Source organism: Sturnira hondurensis, unplaced genomic scaffold (genome assembly GCF_014824575.4).
Source record: "Sturnira hondurensis isolate 20B ecotype Veracruz unplaced genomic scaffold, ASM1482457v3 Scaffold0007578, whole genome shotgun sequence".
Taxonomy (NCBI): domain Eukaryota; kingdom Metazoa; phylum Chordata; class Mammalia; order Chiroptera; family Phyllostomidae; genus Sturnira; species Sturnira hondurensis.
In genome coordinates, this window is record NW_028080209.1 from 2,880,558 (window position 1) to 2,901,710 (window position 21,153).

Consider the following 21,153-nt stretch of genomic DNA (forward strand, 5'->3'; position numbering starts at 1 on the left):
GTGACCACTGCTTCCAGGCTGCTGGACCTCGGGATGGTTACGCCAGAGGAATTCTGTTTTTTCCCACCTTACCTTGTATTGCATCCTCAGAGCCCCTCCAGACCCAGTCAGCTATTCCACGTGGGCAAAACCCCCTGTTGGAGTGGGGCAGGGGATGCCTTTGTTCAGGTTACTAAGGGCCTGGTGCTGAGTCCTGGATCTGGGGATGCCTCCCTAGGGGTCTGGGGCCATGCTGTGGAATTCCAAAGCCACCACTGGACCCACTGAAAACTGTGGTGGGACCAGACCTACCCTGATGCGAAGGAAGAAATGCAGGAGAAGGGAAAGAATCTTTAGGTTTAACCACCCCCTGCCTGGAAACCTTGCAGGGATTGGAGGTGTCTCAGGCTCCTTCCTGCCACCTGGGAAAGAAACCCTCTTCCCCCAGCCCAGGTGTCCTCTCCTAGGATGCCTAGCAAGCTCCCAGAACATGGCTCCCTAGAAAGCTTTACTCTTGCTACCTGCTCCTTGGGAGCAGAGGGTGCTGGAGCATGCCCCTGGGAGGGGTTGTCTCAATTGTCTAAGCAAGCACCTTCAACATCCGTGAGCCCTGTTCCTGGTGGGCGTGCATCCCAGCCCTGATGGGCACTGGATCTGAACAAACGGAAGCACCGCTGTGGAGAGTCCTGAGTCCCAAGCCCCCAGCTATTCCACCACAAGGCTCACCCCTGTGTGTCTGAGAAACAGTCCCTGGGTCTTCATGTCCAGTGGGCCCAGAGTGGGCAATGCTCTTGAGTGTCTTTTAGAGCCAAAGCCCAGAGGAGGGGGAGGTAGCAAATCACGTGCCAAGTCCGCCTGACCTGGAGAGGTGCCCTGGCCCAGTTCCTCCTCCAGCTTTGTGTTGTTGCCTTTGTTTTCTTCTGCTTGGGAGGGGCCCCACCACCACAGTGCCGTTAGCCATTAGCCGGCTCTACAAGAAATGCTTTGTCCAGGGCTTACTCTGTGCTCTACATCCATTCTCAGACCTTCATGTAACTCTGTGAGGTGGGTATTCTTCCTGCTTTACCAATGAGGAAACTGCTCAAGGAGGTCAGGGAACTTACTCTAAAACCCAGTAAGTGTGGAATTGGGACAGGACACCCCCCAACAAACCTCATCTGACTCCAAAGTCAGCATGGGCTGACTTGTTTCCTCAGCCCACTGCCTCTGGCAGCCCAGGAGGCCAAGCTGAACACAACTGGGGTTCCAGCTCTTCAGGCTCGGTCCTCAGCCGCCTTGCCAGGAGGGGGCCGCTGAGCGCGGCAAGAGCTACAGGCTGGTTACCGCCAGCACAGGCGGCCTGTGAGCAGGCAGGTGGAGCTCTCGCTCCGCGCCTGGGCTCCTCTGTGGTCTGTGCAGCCGTTTGCATTTCCTGAAACCGGATCTTGGTGTCAGAGCCACCCCCGGGCCGGGCGGGTGCCTCAGCCATGGCCCTGCGCAAGGAGCTGCTTAAGTCCATCTGGTATGCTTTCACCGCGTTGGATGTGGAGAAGAGCGGCAAGGTCTCCAAGTCCCAGCTCAAGGTGAGGGGCGCGCGGGGCCCAGGGGAGGCTGACAGACACACCCCAGTGGTCTCTGCCGCCTGAGCCAGGCATGAACACTGCTACTCTCTGGGCACCCTGCCATCCAGAGGCCCCGGCCTGAAGTGGGGGCCAGTACCGGGCAACTGGAGGCCCAGTGGAGGCTGCTGTCTACTGTCTAAAGACCAGGGGGCATGTGCAGAGCCATTGCCTAGAGCCCTGCCCTTCAACTGTCGGGATGGTGTTGGTGGCATGGGGTTCTGAGGGCCACGGGCCAGGTGACGTCCCAGACTCCATGTGATGAGCACACATCTGAGTCAAGCTTGGGCACGTACCCTAGTCCTCCCTGCCATTTCCTTTTGACTTTGAAAAGAGACAGTTGGCTAGTACTTGTCAGTCACTTCCTCCTGGAGCTGAGAGAGAGATTCAAAGAGCCATTCTTAGTCCAAACTGGGCAGGCTCTGTCGCCCTTGGTGGAAAAGCTCCTCTGAACCTGCCTCCCAGTGGGACAGAGATGGGAAGGGGCAAGAACTCAAGACCCCATTATGCTGCACGGGGCTCCTCCTCCCCCTTCCCCTTCGCCCACACACCAAGTTAGGAGATTGTTATCTTAGGCCTTGAGACCTCAGGTTGGGAGGAGGTGGAATCTGAGCCCAGGAAGGGCCCCGTCAGTAATTGCCCGAGACAATTCCTGGCAGGCTAGAAAGTTTCTTTCCTTCCTTCTTCCAGTCCTGGGTTGGTGCTGTCTTCTCCCTAGTTAGGAAAGAAACAAGACCCTTAGCCAGCGATTTTCAGCCCGTGTGCTGCAAGAGGCACACTGGTGCGCTGCAAGAGTTTTTAATACATGCAACACCTGACTGTTTAGTCAGGGCCCTGACCTCTTTCCCCTTAACTTGTCAAGTAAAAAAAAATTGACAACAGCCAACACTACAATAGCTGTTCAGCGTGATCAAAATTATACTGTATCTTTGTTGTGCTACAGAATTTTAGTAATTAGTTGATGTGTGTCTTGAGATGAAAAAGGTTGAAAACTGCTGCCCTAAACAGTCAGAGCTAGGGAATTGTGGGGGCAGAGCAGGGTAGCCCCCAGCTCTCTGGGATCTGCCTTAGGGGTTCATCCATTCACTTCACAGATATTTATTGACCACCATCTATGTACCTGGCATGAGGCTAAGGCCCTAGATTCCTGGTGTCTCCCTAGGCACATCAAAATAGGGGTGCAGTCTCAAGGAAACCTCCATTCTTAATGACCAAGGCAGGAGGTGCCCAGAAACCTGAGAGGGATAGCTACAACTGGGTAGGTGTTAGCCCTACCTGTTCCAAAGGCCTACCTTGCTGAACGTGGAGACACAGTAATTGGATGTCCCAAACCAGTCCTGTCCAATAATCTATCCCTTAGCCAGACTTGTGAGCATCCAATAAACGACTCTTGGCTCCCCCTGGAAGGAGAGTCCACTACTGCCTTTGTTCATCTGGGAGAATGCCCCTACAGGCAGGATCTTCCTTATAGTCTGCTTAAATTCTTTTGTTGCAGATCATCTAGTGGGGTCTCAGTTTGGGCAGAAGATCATCCAAAATCCATCTCTGCTTGAGCCTGTCTGGGCCTCTAACTGGGTCTGCTCCCTGCCCCCACGGGTTGCGTAGTTGCAGGAGAGAGCCCATGGGGAGCTTGCATACTTGAACTGTTCGCTACCTGTACCACGTCACAGCTCAAATTGAACCCACTGCCGGCAGCCTCCTCGGTCACAAAAGATCAGTGGTAGATTTCTCTCTCTGCTTGACAGAAAACTGTTCCACTCTGGGGAATCTGAGCTAGCTGCGAGGGTGTCAGGCAGGTAGTGGGTGGGGCAGAAATGTAGGGTCCACGTCATTGGAAGTGAACACTGGAATGGGAGGAAGTAGTGATCGTGTTGGGGGTGGGGACACAGGCAAAGGAGCAATAGAGAAGTGGTCAGAAGGCGGGGAAGAAGCAGATGAGAGATATATATACCAGCAGGGCCACCTTCTCACTAAAACTGTCCCTGGTCTTGGAGCTCTTGGTTGGGACCAAGCAGGAGAACTGCACCAGTCAGAGCAAGCAATATCTGTCCGTGACGGTCACCACTTCTGCCCCGATGTGTTGGTAGAGGGGCTGCCTCTGTCTGTCCTGGGCAAAGCCATGATGAGGCCGAAGGGAGGAGGAACAGCAAGTCTTCTGGGAAGTAGCCCCAGGAGTCAGGAATGTTTTCTCTGGAGAAGAGGTTTCAGGGAGAGATCAGAGGGGAGAAGAGACTGAGTGTTCCTTCTTTCCCCAGTCATCGCTTGTTACTTCGATGGGTTCTCTGTACCTGCATCTACTTCTGAAGGCTGGAAACGACCGAACCATGGGCATGGCACCAGTCCCAATCCCTGCACTTGAGCTTTTAGGGAACTCCTGACCCCCAGAGAATAGCCACTCCCCCACATGCCTCCAGAGGAAACAGTGAATAAATGAAGTCTCTTTAAGGTCAATGGCTGCCAACCCAGAGGTCAGAGACTGGGGGGGCGGGGGGGGCGGGGGGAGCCTGTGGGAGTGCTCTCTGAGGGAGGCCGAACGGCGGCTTGTGAAAAGTGCAGGCACCTGGACACCACCCTTGGAAACTCTGAGTCAGTAGATCTGGGTGGGCCCCGGCCTATTTCAGTTTCACCAGCTCCCCAGGTGATTCTGATGCTTGGCCAGGGCTGATGTAGCGTAGAGATCGCGGGCAGGGCTTTAGAGTCCTTCCTTCGGTGAGACACTCGGCTCTCTGAGCCTTGCTGTCCTCGTCTGTAAAGTGAGGATAATGACAGTCCCTACCTCCGGGGCTGGGGACTGATGTGCTCTTGCTGGTCTCCATCCCAGCCATTTCCTTTCCCACCTGACCGTCTTCTGGTCACACCCACTCCCCACCCCAGCCCGCACCAAGCCCAGGCACCGGAAGCCTGGCAGTCTGAGGTCTGCTAAGCTCAGTGGGGAGGGGCCCTGAGCCCTAAGCGTGTGGAGCCTTTAATTCTTCCTTGTCCTGATACCAGACAGCTCATAGGGATTGGATCCTCTGCCCTGGGATCCTCAGACAAAGTGGAGCCCTGGGCTCCACTGACCAAAGGTATTAGTGAAGCCCTGGCCAGCGTGGCTCAGCTGGTTGGTGCCTTGTCCCATAACCAAAGGTTGCAGGTTCCATTCCCAGACAGGGCACACACCTGCAGTTTGGGTTCTATCCCTGGTCTAGGTGCAAACATACTGGAGGCAACTAGCAGTTGTTTCTCTCTCCCTTCCTTCCTCTCTCTCTAAAGAAATGAAAAAAAAAAAGTGTCCTCAGGTGAGGGTTTTAAAAGAAAAAGGTATAGGTGAGGAAGGCCGGTCTTAGAGAACAGTGTGGGCAAATAAACCAGGGAGAAAAATAGCTCAAATAGTGTGTGCCGCTGTGTGGCAGGTGCTCTCCTGGGGTGGCAGGGGTTCGGGCGTCACTTCATTGAACCCCTCTGAGTGTCAGAGAGATGAAGACAGGCCCAGCGGGGTCAGCTTGCCCAGAGAGATTCAGTCCATGTCTGTCTGCCTTCTGTATTTTTCCTGCTTCTCCTCATGAAGCATTCAAGTTCATTCGACAGCCGCATTGTGTCCGTTACATGCCAGACCCCGTGATGCAGTGGTGAATGAGACAGACGGAAATCCTCCCGCCCCTTGTGGTGCTAACACCGCAGTCTGAGGGCACATAGGATACACGAAAGGAGCAAAAAGGTATCATGTGATGGGAGAGGACGGATGACAAGGAGGAAACAGAGCAGAAATGGGGAGCAGAGTGTGGGAGTTAGAGGGGACGGGGTTATAGACTCCAATCAGGTGATCAGAGAAGCCCTTCCTGAGAAGCTGGCGTCCAAGGAAAGCATGGAAGGAGGACGGGGTGTGAGCCGTGTCATGACCTGGGAGAAGGAAGTTCCAGCCTGAAGGAAGAGCAGGTGCAGAGGCCCTGGGGCAAGAGCGTGCCTGGCTTGTCCACGGTCAAGGGGGGCTAGAGTGGCTGGAGAGAAGTGACCTGGAGGGATAAGGTCAGAGGAGGTGCAGCGGGCCAGGCCACGCGGCGCCTGAGGCCTCGGGAAGGAGTCTTACTCTGAGAAGGATGGGAAACCGACGGAGCATTTAAGTTAGACTTGAGGACCAGTCACAGGCAGTCAGCGTACGGGGACATTGTACCAGCTTGAGTCAGGGCTGAGATCAGAGTCCTTGCCACCCCCAGGGAACGCAGAACACCCAGCGCGGCTCACACAGACGGAACAGCAAAAAATGTTCCTACGAAGCAGCTTCACTCTAGGGGACATTAGTAATAGTGGTTAATGTCACCCTTCATTTTTGTCTGTAGTTAAAAATTTTGTCATAAAAATGATATATGCTCCTGCTTAAAAAATTAGAGTGCAGAATGTAATTTCTTAAAAGATGAAATTTATCATAAAAGTAAAACATGTTAGTAGTTAATAAAATTCAGAGACAATGTAATGGCAAAGGTGGAAGTCCCTCCCCTCCTTGGGAGGGTGGCAAGGGGAGCACTGTTACCAGTTTGCTAAGTCTTCTAGATTTTTTCTCCATACAAATAAACATACTGCATTGAACGGTATGAAACTGCCCACATTTGACTGCTTCGATGACTAAAGTAGCGGATGGTCCAACCTAATCTGAGCACACACGTCCACTTCCCATTTTACCCTACAGCTTACTTTTTTCACCTGCCAATGTGTTATGCATAGCTTTCCATGTGTTCATACAAATATAACAATAGAAATAGCTCACAACTTTTGTTAAGCCGTGCACCGTGCACCCCCAGGTGCTGTGCTACGCCCTTCGTTCTAAAAGTCCCCTCTAAAAGGCCCTCGTTATCCTCACAGAGAAGTTCAGTGACGCGCCCATGAGCACACGGTGGCAGAAGCAAGCTCCACAACCGCACGGGGTCGACCACACGCCATGCCTGTCCCCTACTGAAGGGGCCTCAGGCTGTCTCCCACTCCCCGCTTCGCAAACAGCGCTGAGCGGACACTCCCGCACATGTGGCGGGGTTCCCTTGAGCACGTGTGGGTGGCATGATCGGGAACGCTGGGCTCGTGCTCATTTTTAAGTCTGATAGATTTTTGCCCCTCGGAAGGGCTGCAAATTCCCAGCTCGACAGCAGGGCCTTCAAGTCTCCCTTTGTCCACAGCCTCCTTAGGACTTCGTATTACCAGTCTCTTCCACCTGAGTCAGTTTGTTAGGTAACAAGTCCCGCTTTCGATACAGAAAAGGAACCAACACTTGTTCCCTGCAGACCTACGTCTGGCACTCCATCCTCACAGCCCTTCTGCGTGGCAGGTGTTATCCCATTTTATTGACAACGAGGGGACGAAGGAGTTCATCCAAGGCCCCACAACTAGAAGCGACGGTCCCTGGTCTTCCGCTCCCCGCCACTGTGGTGTGGCACTTCTTACCCAGGTGCTTGGAGGCTTGGAGGAAGATAAAGACATGGGTAATTTGAAAAGAGGCCAGGAGGCTCCAGGTGGAAATTTGTAAAACTCGCAGAATAACACTTGTCACTTCAGAAGTGGATATTTCTCTTGTGTCAGTCACCCTGGAGCGTAGGTGGCATTGAGCCAGTGGCACCTCTCAGACTGGGAATTGGTATCCTATGGACACAGATATATTAGGTCTTTTCTGGATGCAAATGACAGGATCCTAACTCAAAATAACTAAAGGGAGATGTTTGTTATTGGCTCACATAACCAAATATGTAAGCATAGCATTTACTTTGGGCGTGACTAGATCCAGGTTCTCAACCGGTGGCTCTTTATCCCTTCTTATTTTTAAAGATTTTACTTATTTATTTCCAGAGAGTGGGGGAAGGAGGGAGAAAGAGAGGGAAACAGTGATCAGTAGCCTTTCTCACATCTCCAACTGAGGACCTGGCCTGCAGCCCGGCACGTGCCCTGTCTGGGAACTGAACCAGCAGCCATTCAGTCTGCAGGTTGTGGTCAATTCACTGAGCCATTCCAGCCGGGGCTGATGCCTCTCTTTATCCCTTGACTCCTGTTTTTCACCCATGGCCTTATTTTTAAGCAGGCACTTCCTACAGAGGAACAAAGATGTCAGATGTATCTATCTTCCAACAGCTTAACAATTCCATGGAGAGTTTACTTGTTTTTCACTAGAGTAAGCAAAAATCCTAGGGCTGATTCTCATTGGCCCAGATTTGATCATGTGCTCTTCTTTGAACCAATCACTATCACTTTTTTTATCCTCAGCTGAGGATATGCTTAGTGATTTTACAGAAGGGAGAGAGAGGAACATTGATCAGTTGCTTCTCACACTCACCCAGACCAGGAACCAAACCTACAACCCAGGCATGTGCCCTGACCGGGAATCAAACCTGTGACCTTTAGTTTCACAGCTCGATTCTCCAACCAACTGAGCCACTGGCCAGGGCCCGATCACTATGACTTTGACGTGCCCACCCTTGGAAACAGGTGCAAGTGTTCGGTGTCACAGATATTGAAGGTGGGGAGAAGTACTTCTCAAAGGGAAAGCAAGCCTCTTTACCAAAATAAGAGAGAGGGAGCAGAGTTCATGAGGAAGAAACTTCAGCCATCCTCTAGAACAAGAGAAGGCAGAACCAGAGAGAATTGAAAGAGTGTGGGAAAGAGGGCTGGGTGGAGATTAGGGATGACTGCCTAGAGGGAAGTTACGGGAAAGAAAAACATCGCTGTTCTGCTGGGCCCGCAAAACCCCACTTTGTCAAGTGGAACCTGAGGCCCAAGAGAGCACTGGGGAGAAGTCTCGATCCTTTCTCCCCCCAAGAAATGAACACTTGGCACATGGGCCATCTCTAGATGTTGCTGGCTCTGGCCTCGGAGAAACCGACCCCGAGATTAACTGATGGTGGTGGAATCAGCCATGAGATGCAGCACTTACGGACTGCCTTGGGTGTGCAGAAGAGAACTAGGTGGTGTGGGACGCCAAGACGGATGGAGACCTTGTCCCAGAGACCAGAGTCTGCTTGGGAAAGGGGCTCGTGGTCAGTCTTCTAAGAGGGCGGCAGCCTTCAGAGCCAGGCTCATCTAGTTCCAACCTGAGTTCTGTCTCTGATTCCTCTCGACCTCTCCAAGTCCCAGCATCCTTATCTGAAAAACAGGGATACTGGTGTTTGGGTACCACAGTTGTGGAGATTAGACATGGGGTAGAGAGAGCGCCTCACACAGCGGCTGGCACAATAGTGACTAACCACTATGCTGTCTGTGATGATAGAATGACCCCAAGGCGATTTTCTTCCCCGGATTTCCTTGTTCAAATTTCAACCGCTTCCTTCTAGTATCATAGGTTTGTTAACCAACCCATGTTTCTCCTCCATATCATCATGGCCACCATCTTTTCTGGGCCTTGTACTCCACATCCCACAGACCATTTTCATGACGCTTCCTCTGAGCTCTCTCCAGCTCCCTTCCACCTTTAGAGGGGCAATCGCACACGGCCGCACCCTAGCAGCCAAACCTGGGTGCTAGGCACACTGCGGCCTGCGCACTGAATCTTCGATGGAAACGGATCCATCTGGGGCTCTGCCCTGGGATGACAAGCTGTTTCCCTGCAGACAGCCCTGCATCATACAAAGTACTTGGGCTTCGGTATCTGCGGAGCTGTATTTGAATCCCAGGCTCTTGTTCGCAGTGGGTCCTTGGGCAAGCTACTGAATCCCTTGAGCCTCAGCGTCCTTGTCTGCAGACAGAGGACGGATCCTCGACCTAGTGAGGGGGCTGAGAGCCTGGCTGCCTGGGTTTGAGCCCAGCTCTGCCGGCTCTCTGACCTTGGGTGAGTCACTTAATGTCTCGGCTGAGGGGTATTTTTCATCTCTAAAATGGGGGGATGTTAACAGTTATTATGAGGGTTAAGTGAATTATATGTAAAGTGCTTAGCTCAGTTTTTGGTGCATAGTAAATGTATAAGTTTTCTTTATTGAGGTATAATTGACATTTAACATATTAGTTTCAGGTGTGCACAATAATGATTCAGTATTTGTACACACAGTAAACCCTTGAACGTGGGTTTAAACTGCGTGGGTCCACTTATATGCCTATATTTTGCAATAAATATACATTCAGTCCTCCCTATCCATAGGTTTTACATCTGCAGATTCAATCAACCATGGACCAAAAACAGTATTTTCAGCCCTGGCCGGCTAGCTCAGTTGGTTAAAGCATTGTCCTGTACGTCCAAGGGTTGCAGGATCAATCCCCAGTCGGGGCCCAGGTGGGAGGTGACTGATCAATGTTTCTCTCTGTCTCTCTCTCTTGCCTTCTTCTTTTATCCTGTCTAAAATCAGAGGACATGTCCTCAGGTGGGGATTTTTAAAAAACCCAGTATTTTCAATTCATGGTTGGGGTTCTGCAGAGAGCCCACTGTATGCACTGTCCTGCCGCATTTTACGTAAGGGACTTCAGCATCTGTGGGGTTTGGTATCCACGGGGGTCCTGGAACCAGTCCCCCATGGTTACCTAGGCACAAGTATAGTTAAGTTTTTCAAGAGTCAAAAGCTGTACCTGGATTTTCAACTTTGCATGGAGGTGGGATTGGCGCTTCTAACGCCACATTGTTCAAAGGTCAACTGTTTTGCAAAACGATTGCCACAGTAAGTCTAGTAAAAATCTGTCGCCATACGTAGTTGCAAAAGAAGTTTTTACATGAGAAAAGTTCTTGTGATGAGAACTTTTATGATTTACTCCCTGGGAAAAAATGCAGACACTTGGCCGGAAGACCACATGTCTAGGGTTTTGTTAAAACACTGGAAGCCGTGGTAGTTACTCTCCTCAACACCAACATCCTTCCTCCTAGCGGAGACATGGCCTCTCAGCAGCTTCCAAATATGCCCTGCGCTGCAGTTAACTGTGGTCATGTTTTGTATCCCCATGACTTTATTTTATAACTGGAAGGTTGTAACTTCCACCCCCTTCACCCATTTCTCCCACCCCCACCCCCTACCTCTGGCAGCTACCAATCTTTTCTCTGAATCTGTGAGGGTTTTTTAGTTTGTTTTTGTTTGGATTCCACATACAAGAGCATTATACGTATTTGTCTCTCTGCCTGACTTATTTCCCTTAGCATAATGCCTTCAAGTTTCATCCATGTTGTTGCAAATGACCAATCATTCTTTTTTATGGCTGAATAATATTCCATGATATATGTTTTGGTAATGATTGAATAGTGTGTGCAGAGGACCTAGCCAGGATGGGGTTGGGGGCAAACGAGGGGGGGGGCTATCCTTTGTCCCAGTTTTGGTTGGGGTGCAGGAAGACAAACTGCCACTCTGTCTCAGGTGCTGTCCCATAACCTGTACACGGTCCTACACATCCCCCATGACCCTGTGGCTCTGGAGGAACACTTCCGAGATGACGACGATGGTCCTGTGTCCAGCCAGGGATACATGCCCTACCTCAACAAGTACATCCTGGACAAGGTGAGGCCCAGCCTAGGAGAGGCACCTCTAACCTCGCCCCACTTCCCAGCCAGCACCCTAATACATTTCCTCCCCACGATAAACTCCCACTTCTGTCCCCTCTGTGCTTCTGGTTTCCCATTTCCATCCTGCACTTTCCAGCTGCGTGCCCCCGTTCACACACCTGCGGTCTCCCTCTTCTCTACCCGAGCTTCTACCCTGCGTAACTTCCCACCCCAGCCTGCCTAGGCTCACCTCCAGCTTCCAGCTGTAACCTGTACAAAGAGCTCTCCCGCTTCCCCCAGTACTATCCCCCTGCTCCTCCCAGCTGTGCTGTCTTCTCTGGTTCTTCTCGACCGTCCATTCTGCCCTGGGCCTCCCCTCCTTTCTCCTCTGGGCTAAGGGGCTAGAGTGTCTCTGTTGACAGGGAACTTGGGTGGGTGTGGATGTGTGTGTTGGGGGTTGAGGAGGCAGGCTGGTTGGAACCAGCTAGTTACCTGGTAATCAGCTCAGGGATTCCTCAAGTTAGAGCCCAGATTTGGCTGGATGGGGAGCAGAATAGATGTCCCGAGAAGCCAGCTGGAGCCTAGTGTAGGGGCGGAGCCAGGACGGGGCAGCCTTCTTGGCTGACTTGGAGGCCTGGTGGCAGGTGGAGGAGGGGGCTTTTGTTAAAGAGCACTTTGATGAGCTGTGCTGGACCCTGACGGCCAAGAAGAACTACCGGGTGGATAGCAACGGGAACAGCATGCTGTCCAACCAGGATGCCTTCCGCCTCTGGTGCCTCTTCAACTTCCTGTCTGAGGACAAGTACCCCCTGATCATGGTTCCGGATGAGGTAAGGGTGAGGGCTCCCCCAGAGACTGAATCGCTTGGGGCCAGGCCTCAGCAAAATTGTGAAGGAAGCCAAATCGCCTTTGTACTTTCCCACATCCCCTTTCTTCTTTCTCTTCCCATGCTGATACCTGTCCATAACCCGCTGTCTCCAGGTGCCTAGAATGGCCCATGCCAGAACACCTGTGCCTTCTCCCAGGTGAACCAAAACTACACTTCCTTCAGGGTTTTGCTGTCCCTCACAGTAGGAAAATAAGCTACCAATTCTATTTACACAAAAGTGTAAATGCCTGATATGTTACTGGGCATTTAAGACAAGAACATTTAAGATCAAATGGCAGGATTTTAGGTGCTGTGGCAATCGGAGAAGGGGTCTCTATGAGGGGGAGGGAGACTTTTATGGGCCATCTCCCCAATATTCCCCATGGCCAGACCCCTGAGTCTGGCCCTGGTTCTAGATTTTCTCTTCCTGACCTCTACAACGTGGGGGAGAGCCAGGGAAGACTCAGCTCAGGACCCCAGAAAGGTGACCTGGGAGTGGAGGCCTGGAATCCCACCCTTCCCTCCTCATCTCAGTGAAACCGGAGCAGGTGCCCCCTTTTCCAGTCAACACGCACCCTCCCGCTCCGTTCTCCGTCTCCCTCCCGTCTGTTCAGCCTTCTCCCGACCCTTAGCCCTCGTGGCTGTGAAGATGCCAGGGCGAATTTAGGCCTTTAGATGCGGGCATACAGGGGATGGGCTTTCTGTGTTTGCAAGGAGAACTGGCACGTCGAACTGCACTCGGATTTGTATCCTTGCTTCTGTTTGGGGGAAGAGGGAGAGGAGCCACTTGAGTCCTGACTGGTACACCCCACCCGGATCCCAGCTGAGACCCAGTGAAAGTCCTGGAGAGGGTTTCCCAAAGAGCCGCCAGGGCAGGAGAGGGACATGTGTCCATCCACACAGACACCGGCGTTGGCACCCTTGCTAGACCCCGGCCAGTGAGGGCATGGTGGCCTCTCAGAAGGCTGCTCGCTGCTGTGATCAACATGCAGTGCGAACGAACTGCAGCAGGATGTACCCCAACCACCACTTCCTGTTCCTCCGCAACAGGTTTCCTGTCCCTGCCCTGCTGATCCCCACCCCCAACCCCCTTGCCCTCCCACAAGGGAGGGTCCCCAGGGTTGGGGCTTGGAATGGGACTCAGGTGGGACTCGGGAGAGCTGCATCAAGTTCTGGCTGCCAGCGACTTGCTGCATGCTTTAGAACAAATCACTTCCCCCCTTGGGCCTCAGTTTTGTCATCTGCTAAGTGAGAGCATTGGGTGAGAGGGCCCCTCTGATATTTTTTTGCGTGATTTTCCACCTCTGCCTGCCCCCCAGCCCACAGCTTCCACCTTCACCTGCCCTTAATTTAGGCAGGAAGGAGTGGGATTGGTGGTTGGGGAAAGGGAGAGGATGCCTGAATTGGGGTTGCAGCCCCAGGATCCCCTCCCAAATCTACCCGGGTGTCTCCACCAGTTTAGTCTTCTGCCTCCACCTCCAACCACCTGATCCTGGTCACCTTTGTCCTTGTTCTGGAGCCAGAGGGGAGCGCCCCCTAGTGTTAGTGTTGGCAACACTGCCTGCTGCAGTCACCAGGCCTTTCTTCTCTTCCCTCAGGTGGAGTACCTGCTAAAGAAGGTACTCAGCAGCATGAGTTTGGAGGTGAGCTTGGCGGAGCTGGAGGAGCTGTTGGCACAGGAATCCCAGGCAGCCCAGACCACCGGAGGGCTCAGTGTCTGGCAGTTCCTGGAGCTCTTCAACTCTGGCCGCTGTCTGCGAGGTGTGGGGCGGGATACCCTCAGCATGGCCATCCATGAGGTCTACCAGGAGCTCATCCAAGATGTCCTGAAGCAGGTTAGGCCAAGTTGGGAACTGGGGGAGGACCCCCAGGGAGGAGTGAAGGAGGACTCTGACTTTGCTCTGGCTGGCAGGGCTACCTGTGGAAGCGAGGACACCTGAGGAGGAACTGGGCGGAACGCTGGTTCCAGCTGCAGCCCAGCTGCCTCTGCTACTTTGGGAGTGAAGAGTGCAAAGAGAAAAGGGGTACCATCCCACTAGACGCACAGTGCTGCGTGGAGGTAAGGGGACAGGTGAGGTGGAGCATGCCTCGGGGCCCGGAAGGTCTTCAGGGTGGTGCAAGGGCCAGAGGGTCAGGAGGAGGGCAAATCAAGAAAAGCCAGTGACAAGTTTCTGCTTAGATGAGGAAAAGCAAATATACCTGGTACCTCAAGGCCATTCTCGTCCATGTCATGTTTTTTTTAAACCAAACTGCAAATTAAATACTAAAGTTATTGGTGAATAATGTGGACCTTGTGAAAGATTTCAGAAGAGACAGCTTACGTCTCACACTACACAGCAAAACTTTCTAAAAATCCTCTTTCCTGGCCTTTCTCCTTCACCCACATGCCATTCTCCATGGCAACTCTGTACCTCCCTGTTCTTTCTCCACACTCCTCTCCTTTCCTCCCTCCCCTCCCTTGGCTCTGTCCATTATTTCAGAGGCTTAAAATAACAATTTTTAAAACTGTAATAAAAATATATGTGTAACATGAAATTTGCCACTTTAACCATTTTAAGTGTACGCTTCAGTAGCATTAAATATGTCCACAGTGTTGTGTGACCATCACCATTATCTATTTCCAAAATGTTTTCATCATCCCAACCCATGAAGCAATAACTCGTCCCCATCCCACCCCCTACTTTTTGTCTCCACGAACTTGGGTATCGTGTAAAATGGTAGAGTGCGATATTTGTTTTTTTGTGTCTGGCTTATTTCTCTTAGCATAGTGTTTCCAAAGTTCCTCCATGTTGCAGCACGGCTCAGGACTTCATCCCTTTTTGTGGCTGAATAATATTCCATTGTAGATATATGACATTTTGCTTATTTATTCACTCATTGATAATAGACATTGGATTGTTGCCATCTGTTTACTATTGTGCATAATGCTGTTATGAATATCCACATACAAATTTCTGGGTGGACGTGTGTTTTCATTTCTCTGGGCACATACCTATGAGCAGAATTGCTGCATCCTATGATCACTCTGTTTAGCTTTTAGAGGGACAGCCAAACTGTTGTCCGCGGTGGCTGCACCTTCTTACATTCTCACCAGCAGTGTATGAGGGTTCCAATTTCTCCATATCCTCATCAACACTTGTTATTTTACATTTTTAAAAATATTTATTTTTGGAGAAAGGGGAAGGGAGGGAGAAAGAGAGGAACAGAAACATCGATGTGTGAAAGAAGCATCAGTTGGTTGCATCTCACACGCTGCCAAAGAGGAGCCTGGCCCACAACCCAGGCCTGTACCTTGATGGGGAATTGAACCAGTGACTTCTTGGTTCATAGGCTCGTGTTCAGTCCACTGAGCCACATCAGCCAGGGCACATTTTTTAAAATTATAGCCACCGTAGGCTCTGTCCATTTTTTTCTCAAATGAGGAAGCTGTGGTGTCTCTGTGGAAAGAGCACAGATCTAGGCAGAGACTCAGCTCTAACACTAACAGGCGGTGTGAATTGGGCAAGATCCTGGACTTCTTAGAGCCTCCATTTCTTTCTCTGTAAAGTGGAGATAATGATGCCTGCCTGACAAGGCTGTCTGGGAGGAGTGAATAAAATGATACATATGAAACACTAGTACAGACCCTAGAATCTAAGACGCTCAAAAGGTGGTAGCTATTATTTTCCACTAGAATGTAACTCAAGGAAGGCAGGGATCTGGTCTGTTTGGCACACCTCACTATCCCAAATGCCTAGTACAATGAGTGACACTCAGCAGATACTCCAAAATATCTGTGAAATAAATGGAGAACAGTCTCAACAGGCAGGGCCATAAGAAAATGAATGGTCCGGATAGCAAGGACCCTGTGACTGGAGGTGTTCAGGCATGATCTGCATAAACACGGAGTGGTGACTAGATGCTAGGCCCCATGGAGAGATACCAGCATGAAAACAGCCCACTCCACCTTCGAAGAGCAAAGGCTACAAGAGTTGTGGGGACACAATTACCCCTATAACTAACCTCCAAGCTGGGCCACACAGGCTCCTTGGCAGGCAGTGGGAGGGGTGCCCAGGGAAGATGGTCAGCCAGGAGGGGCAGGGGCAGGAGCTGGAGCACCCTGGGGCAGGGCAGGAGTGACCTGACCCAGCGAAGCAAGCCAGTCTATCTTTGACCACCTGCCCTGTCCCAGGTGCTGCCGGACCGCGAGGGAAAGCGCTGCATGTTCTGTGTGAAGACGGCCTCCCGCACATACGAGATGAGCGCCTCGGACACGCGCCAGCGCCAGGAGTGGACAGCTGGTGAGTTGCTCACGGAGTGGTCTTGATGTGGCTGGGCCTTGGTTGCCTCATCACTGTAAAGCAGGTGATCACACACTGCCCAGTGGGAGGCTGGAGCCGAGTTGAGTGACTCCTAAGGCCCCTTTCCAGCAGTGGGCCACCTCGAGCCACCCTGCCCCGGGCTAGCCCTCTGCTGACCCCCTCCCACTCCCTCCTCAGCCATCCAGATGGCGATCCGACTGCAGGCCGAGGGGAAGACGTCGTTGCACAAGGACCTGAAGCAGAAGCGACGGGAGCAGCGGGAGCAGCGGGAGCGGCGCCGGGTAGCCAAGGAGGAGGAGCTGCTGCGGTTGCAGCAGCTGCAGGAGGAGAAGGAGCGGAAGCTGCAGGAGCTGGAGCTGCTGCAAGAGGCGCAGCGGCAGGCGGAGCGCCTGCTGCAGGAGGAGGAGGAGCGGCGCCGCAGCCAGCATCGCGAGCTGCAGCTAGCGCTGGAAGGCCAATTGCGAGAGGCGGAGCAGGTGGGGCCCGCCCCAGGAGCTGAGGCGCAGGCTGCTGGGTGTGGAGAAGCTCGGCCTTGGAGCTGAGGACTGGGGGCGGGGCCTGAGGCGAGGGCGTGGCCCGGGGGCAGAGGGATGGTGGCGGGCTTGGAATGAGGGACTGTTGGAACAGAGACCATAGGCTTGGAAGATGAGTATTGGTCGGAGCCTGTGCCAGAGGGAAGACCTTGTGGATAGATAACTAAGGAAACTAGCAGAGGGATGTATCAAAGGAAGAAATGGTGGGGGTGGGGGGTGCCCAAGCCAAAAGATTGGGTGGGGCCTGAGCTAAGTGCTAGGTGGAGATTGGGGCCTGGTTGGGGGCGAGGCTTGGACTAAGCCTCTAATGATGACGTCATTACAGGTGAATTTGGTCCAAGGTTGGAATAGATTGGACTAGACTTGATCTGAGTTTACAATGAAACCACTTTGGGGAATGCAGAATGGGAGGAAGGCAAGACGGAAGTGTAGGCGGACTAAGCGTGTAGAGGCAATAAGATTTAGGACTTAAGAGAACTGGAGTCAGCCCTGGCTGGTGTGGCTCAGTGGACTGAGTGCCAGCCTACACATCAAAGGATCGCTGGTCAGATTGCCAGTCAGGGCATAAGCCTGGGTTGCAGGCCACGTCCCCAGTGGGGAGTACATGAGAGGCAACCACACACTGATGTTTCCCTCTCTTTCTTCTTCCTTTCCCTTCTCTAAAAATAAATACATCTTTTTTTAAAAAGAGAGAGAACTGGAGTCAGACAGCGGATTCGTTTCTAGCTCTGCCTCTTAGGAGCCCTGTGAGCTCAGGCGCGGTGGCCTCTGTGTACCTCGATTACTTATCAGTGACATGTTGATGCTAGTAGAACTTTGCTCACAGGTTTGGTGAGGATCAAATGAGGAAACAGTTGTTATAACAATTACTATAATTATAGTCCCTCCCTTCTTAGCACTAGCGTTAATTATAATGATAACGCGTTACATTGTAATATACAATAATTATTATTAAGGCTGGTTCTAGAGAGGGGATGACTTGAGCCCCCGTCCGCCATGCAGCCTCTGTTCACCGCTCGTTATCTGACCTAGGCAGGTTCTCGGCGATCAGATCAGGAAACCCTGACATGAAGGAGCTCCTCAGTCTCTCACCTGGAGATAACTAGTTGGGCTGGCCTAGCAGGACCCTGGAGAAAGGGCAGCATACCTGTTGCCTCCCTCCCCCTGTGCCCCCATTGACCTGGCTTTGCGTCCCTGGGCAGGCCCGGGCCTCCATGCAGGCTGAGATGGAACTGAAGGAGGAGGAGGCTGCCCGGCAGCGGCAGCGCATCGAGGAGCTGGAGGAGATGCAACAGAGGCTTCAGGAGGCTCTGCAACTGGAGGTGAAAGCTCGGCGGGACGAGGAGGCTGTGCGTCTGGCCCAGACGAGGTAGGACTGAGGGACCCCTCTGATTCCCCTTCCTGACTCTCACACCGTCCCACTTGCTGAGCACCTGCCAGGTGCCTTGGCTCTGGAGACGACACTGTACACACCCGGCAGACTGCTGGAGGAGGAGGAAGAGAAGCTGAAGCAGCTGCTGCAGCTGAAGGAGGAGCAGGAGCGCTACATCGAGCGGGCGCAGCAGGAGAAGCAAGAGCTGCAGCAGGAGATGGCGCAGCAGAGCCGCTCCCTGCAGCAGGCCCAGCAGCAGCTGGAGGAGGTGCGGCAGAACCGGCAGAGGGCCGACGAGGACGTGGAGGTGAGGCCAGGGGTGGGGCTGGGTGAAAGCGGCCCTTTTCTCAAACCCTGGCTCTATTCTCCTCTGGCTGTGTGACTGCAGGCGAATTGCTTGACCTCTCTGAGTTCAAGTCCCTCAGAGAAGAGGGATAGGTCATAGCGTTGTTATGAAGATTACATGAAATAAGACGTGATATTTAGTATGTTGTGAGGGCTAAAGAAACATTAGCTGCTGTTTTTATGGTTATTATTAATGTGGGCAAAAATTTCCCTTCTACTCTTCCAAGACCATAATTTGCTAGCCCTCTTTTTTGCTTCCACTCCTTGGAGCCCAAATCTCCATAGAAGAGGGTTTTTATTTTGATGCTTTCTTTTTATTAATATTATTTATTTTATTTTGCTTTGTTGGCTTATATGGTCATTGAAAAAAATTAAACACAGAAATATGTAATGCGGGAAAACAAAGTTCCTTTATGAACTGCTTCTGGCGAGGTGCGCATTGGAGCAGAGGTTCTGCATTAGCGCCTGGAGAGGTAGTGTGGTGCAGGGCTGCAGAGGTCAGTGTGTATCGCCTGACAAGTCACTTAACCTTTTTTGTACTTGTTTGTTGTTAACTTCTGCTCTTGAGGTTAAATAAGATAACAAATATACTTAGTACCTCTTAGCTGCTTGATAAATGGAAACTATAATTATGATTGTATCTGACCCTTTGCCACGGGGCTGAGTCCCCTGAAATTGGGGACTCTGTACATATGTGTAAGTCTGTGAATATACATGAATTTTTCTGAGGAGATGATCAATAGCCTTTGTTACATTCTAAGGGGCCTGTGCATCTCAAAAGATCAAGGCACCCTGTCTCGGGTAGTGACTCTGACCCACTCTCCCCCTTCAGGCCGCCCAGCAGAAGTTGCGCCAGGCCAGCACCAACGTGAAACACTGGAACGTCCAGATGAACAGACTCATGCATCCAATTGAGCCTGGAGGTAAGAGGGGGTTAGACCCTGGAACTACCTGGAGAGAGGAGAGAGAAGGCAAAGGGATACCCCCAGATCTTCAGAGCCTGCAGGACTGAAGGTCAAGAGGTCCTCCTCTCACCACAAGGCCCGTCAACCTCTCCCCTTTTCATGTACCTTTCTCCTAACTCATGACCGTTTGTTCTCTGCCAGACAAGCGTCCCACCACCAGCAGCTCCTTCACAGGCTTCCAGCCTCCTCCACTCGCCCGCCGTGACTCCTCCCTAAAGCGCCTGAACCGCTGGGGATCCCGGAGCAACAGGACCCCGTCGCCCAGCACCAGTGAGCAGCAGAAGTCCATCAACGGTGGGGATGAGACTCCCATCTCAGCTTCCACCCCTCGGGAAGATAAAGTGGACCCAGAACCAGAAAATTAGCCTCTGCTAGCCCCTTCCCTATCACCCCCAAATTCATGCCCACCAGGACCTGGCCACAGCTGGCCTGTGGGTGACACTGGCCCCTGCAAAAGGGGGAACTGAGGACCTGGTGTCAGGGGCCAAGGCCCTCCAACCATGAAACAGTCCAGAATGAAACTTAGTTTCTTTTTTGTATCAGCCCCAGGCCCTAGACCACTGAAGCTGTCTGGGATGCTGACCCTTAAGAACTTGATCCTGTGCGGTAACCCCAAGGATCCTATGCCCTGGGCTGGGAAGGAAGAAACAAGCAAGCCAGGGGCCATCTGCCCCAGACTGCCACCAAGCTGTGCAGGCACATTTCCAAATAAAAACTGTTCTTGGAGTGAATTATTAATTAGGTCTGCTGTCCATTTCTCTTGTCATTTCTTCTCTTCCTCCCTCAAGCACAGTTATAGGTCCAAGAAAGAATAAGGAGGTCAGGCTGGTGTGGTTCAGTAGATTGAGTGCTGGCCTGAGAGCCGAAGGGTCACTGGTTCAATTCCCAGTCAGGGAACATGCCTGTGTTGAGGTCCAGGTCCCCAATAGGGGACATGTGAGAGGTAACCACACATTGATGTTTCTCTCTCTCTCTCTCTCTTTCTCTCTCCCATCCCCTCTCTCTAAAAATAAAATAAAATAAAATAGCCCTGGCTGGTGTAGCTCAGTGGATTGAGCACAGGCCTGTGAACCACACGATTGCGGTTCGATTCCCAGTCAGGGCACATGCCTGGGTTGCAGGCCAGTTCCCAGCAGGGGCCAGTTCCCAGCAGGGGATGCACGAGAAGCAACCATACATTGATGTTTCTCTTCCTCTCTCCTTCCCTTCCCCTCTAAAGATAAATAAATAAAATATTAAAAAAATAAAATAAAATAAAAATTTCTTAAAAAAGAATAAGATATAGTACAGTGGCTGGGAAAGTACACCCTGCCACTTACTAACGGGGGACTGACCAAGTTTCTGTACGTCTCTATGCTTCAGTTCCTATGTTAGTAAAATACGGATAATGGCAGTACCTGTCCTGTTGGGTTGTTGTGAAGATTAACTGCTTGGCACATAAGCAAGCGCTGTTATTAGTATCACCCAAAAGCGTCTACTGAGCATCTGTTGATCTAGCATCCACTAGATCTGCTTGAGCAGCTACTCCATGCCCCGCCATGTCCCGGGTTATTCAGTTCCTCTGGCAACTCTGAGAGGTAGGTATGATTATTTTGTTGTTATTCTTGTTTTACATGTGAAGAAATTGCGGCTTAAAAGTTCAAGTAATTTATCCAAAGCCTTCTAAACTTATTTCTCTTTCCATATTATCTGCCTATTGATTTTTTTTTGAGAGAGAGAGAGAGAGAGATTGGTTTGCTATGCCATGTATTTATGCATTCATTGGTTAATTCCTGCATGTGCCTACGTG

General features: G+C 51.7%; 1 protein-coding gene across 1 annotated transcript; it reads left to right on the forward strand.

Moving 5' to 3' along the window:
• The first annotated feature begins 1,360 nt into the window (after nucleotides 1-1,360).
• On the forward strand, nucleotides 1,361-20,103 carry DEF6 (DEF6 guanine nucleotide exchange factor). The gene is made up of 11 exons (XM_037052823.1): nucleotides 1,361-1,541; nucleotides 10,856-10,996; nucleotides 11,625-11,810; nucleotides 13,447-13,683; nucleotides 13,761-13,907; nucleotides 16,020-16,128; nucleotides 16,327-16,625; nucleotides 17,885-18,051; nucleotides 18,163-18,361; nucleotides 19,232-19,322; nucleotides 19,506-20,103. Exons 1-11 carry the CDS (start codon nucleotides 1,446-1,448, stop codon nucleotides 19,727-19,729), a joined length of 1,896 nt encoding a protein of 631 aa, XP_036908718.1. The 5' UTR covers nucleotides 1,361-1,445; the 3' UTR covers nucleotides 19,730-20,103.
• Nucleotides 20,104-21,153: the final 1,050 nt, after the last annotated feature.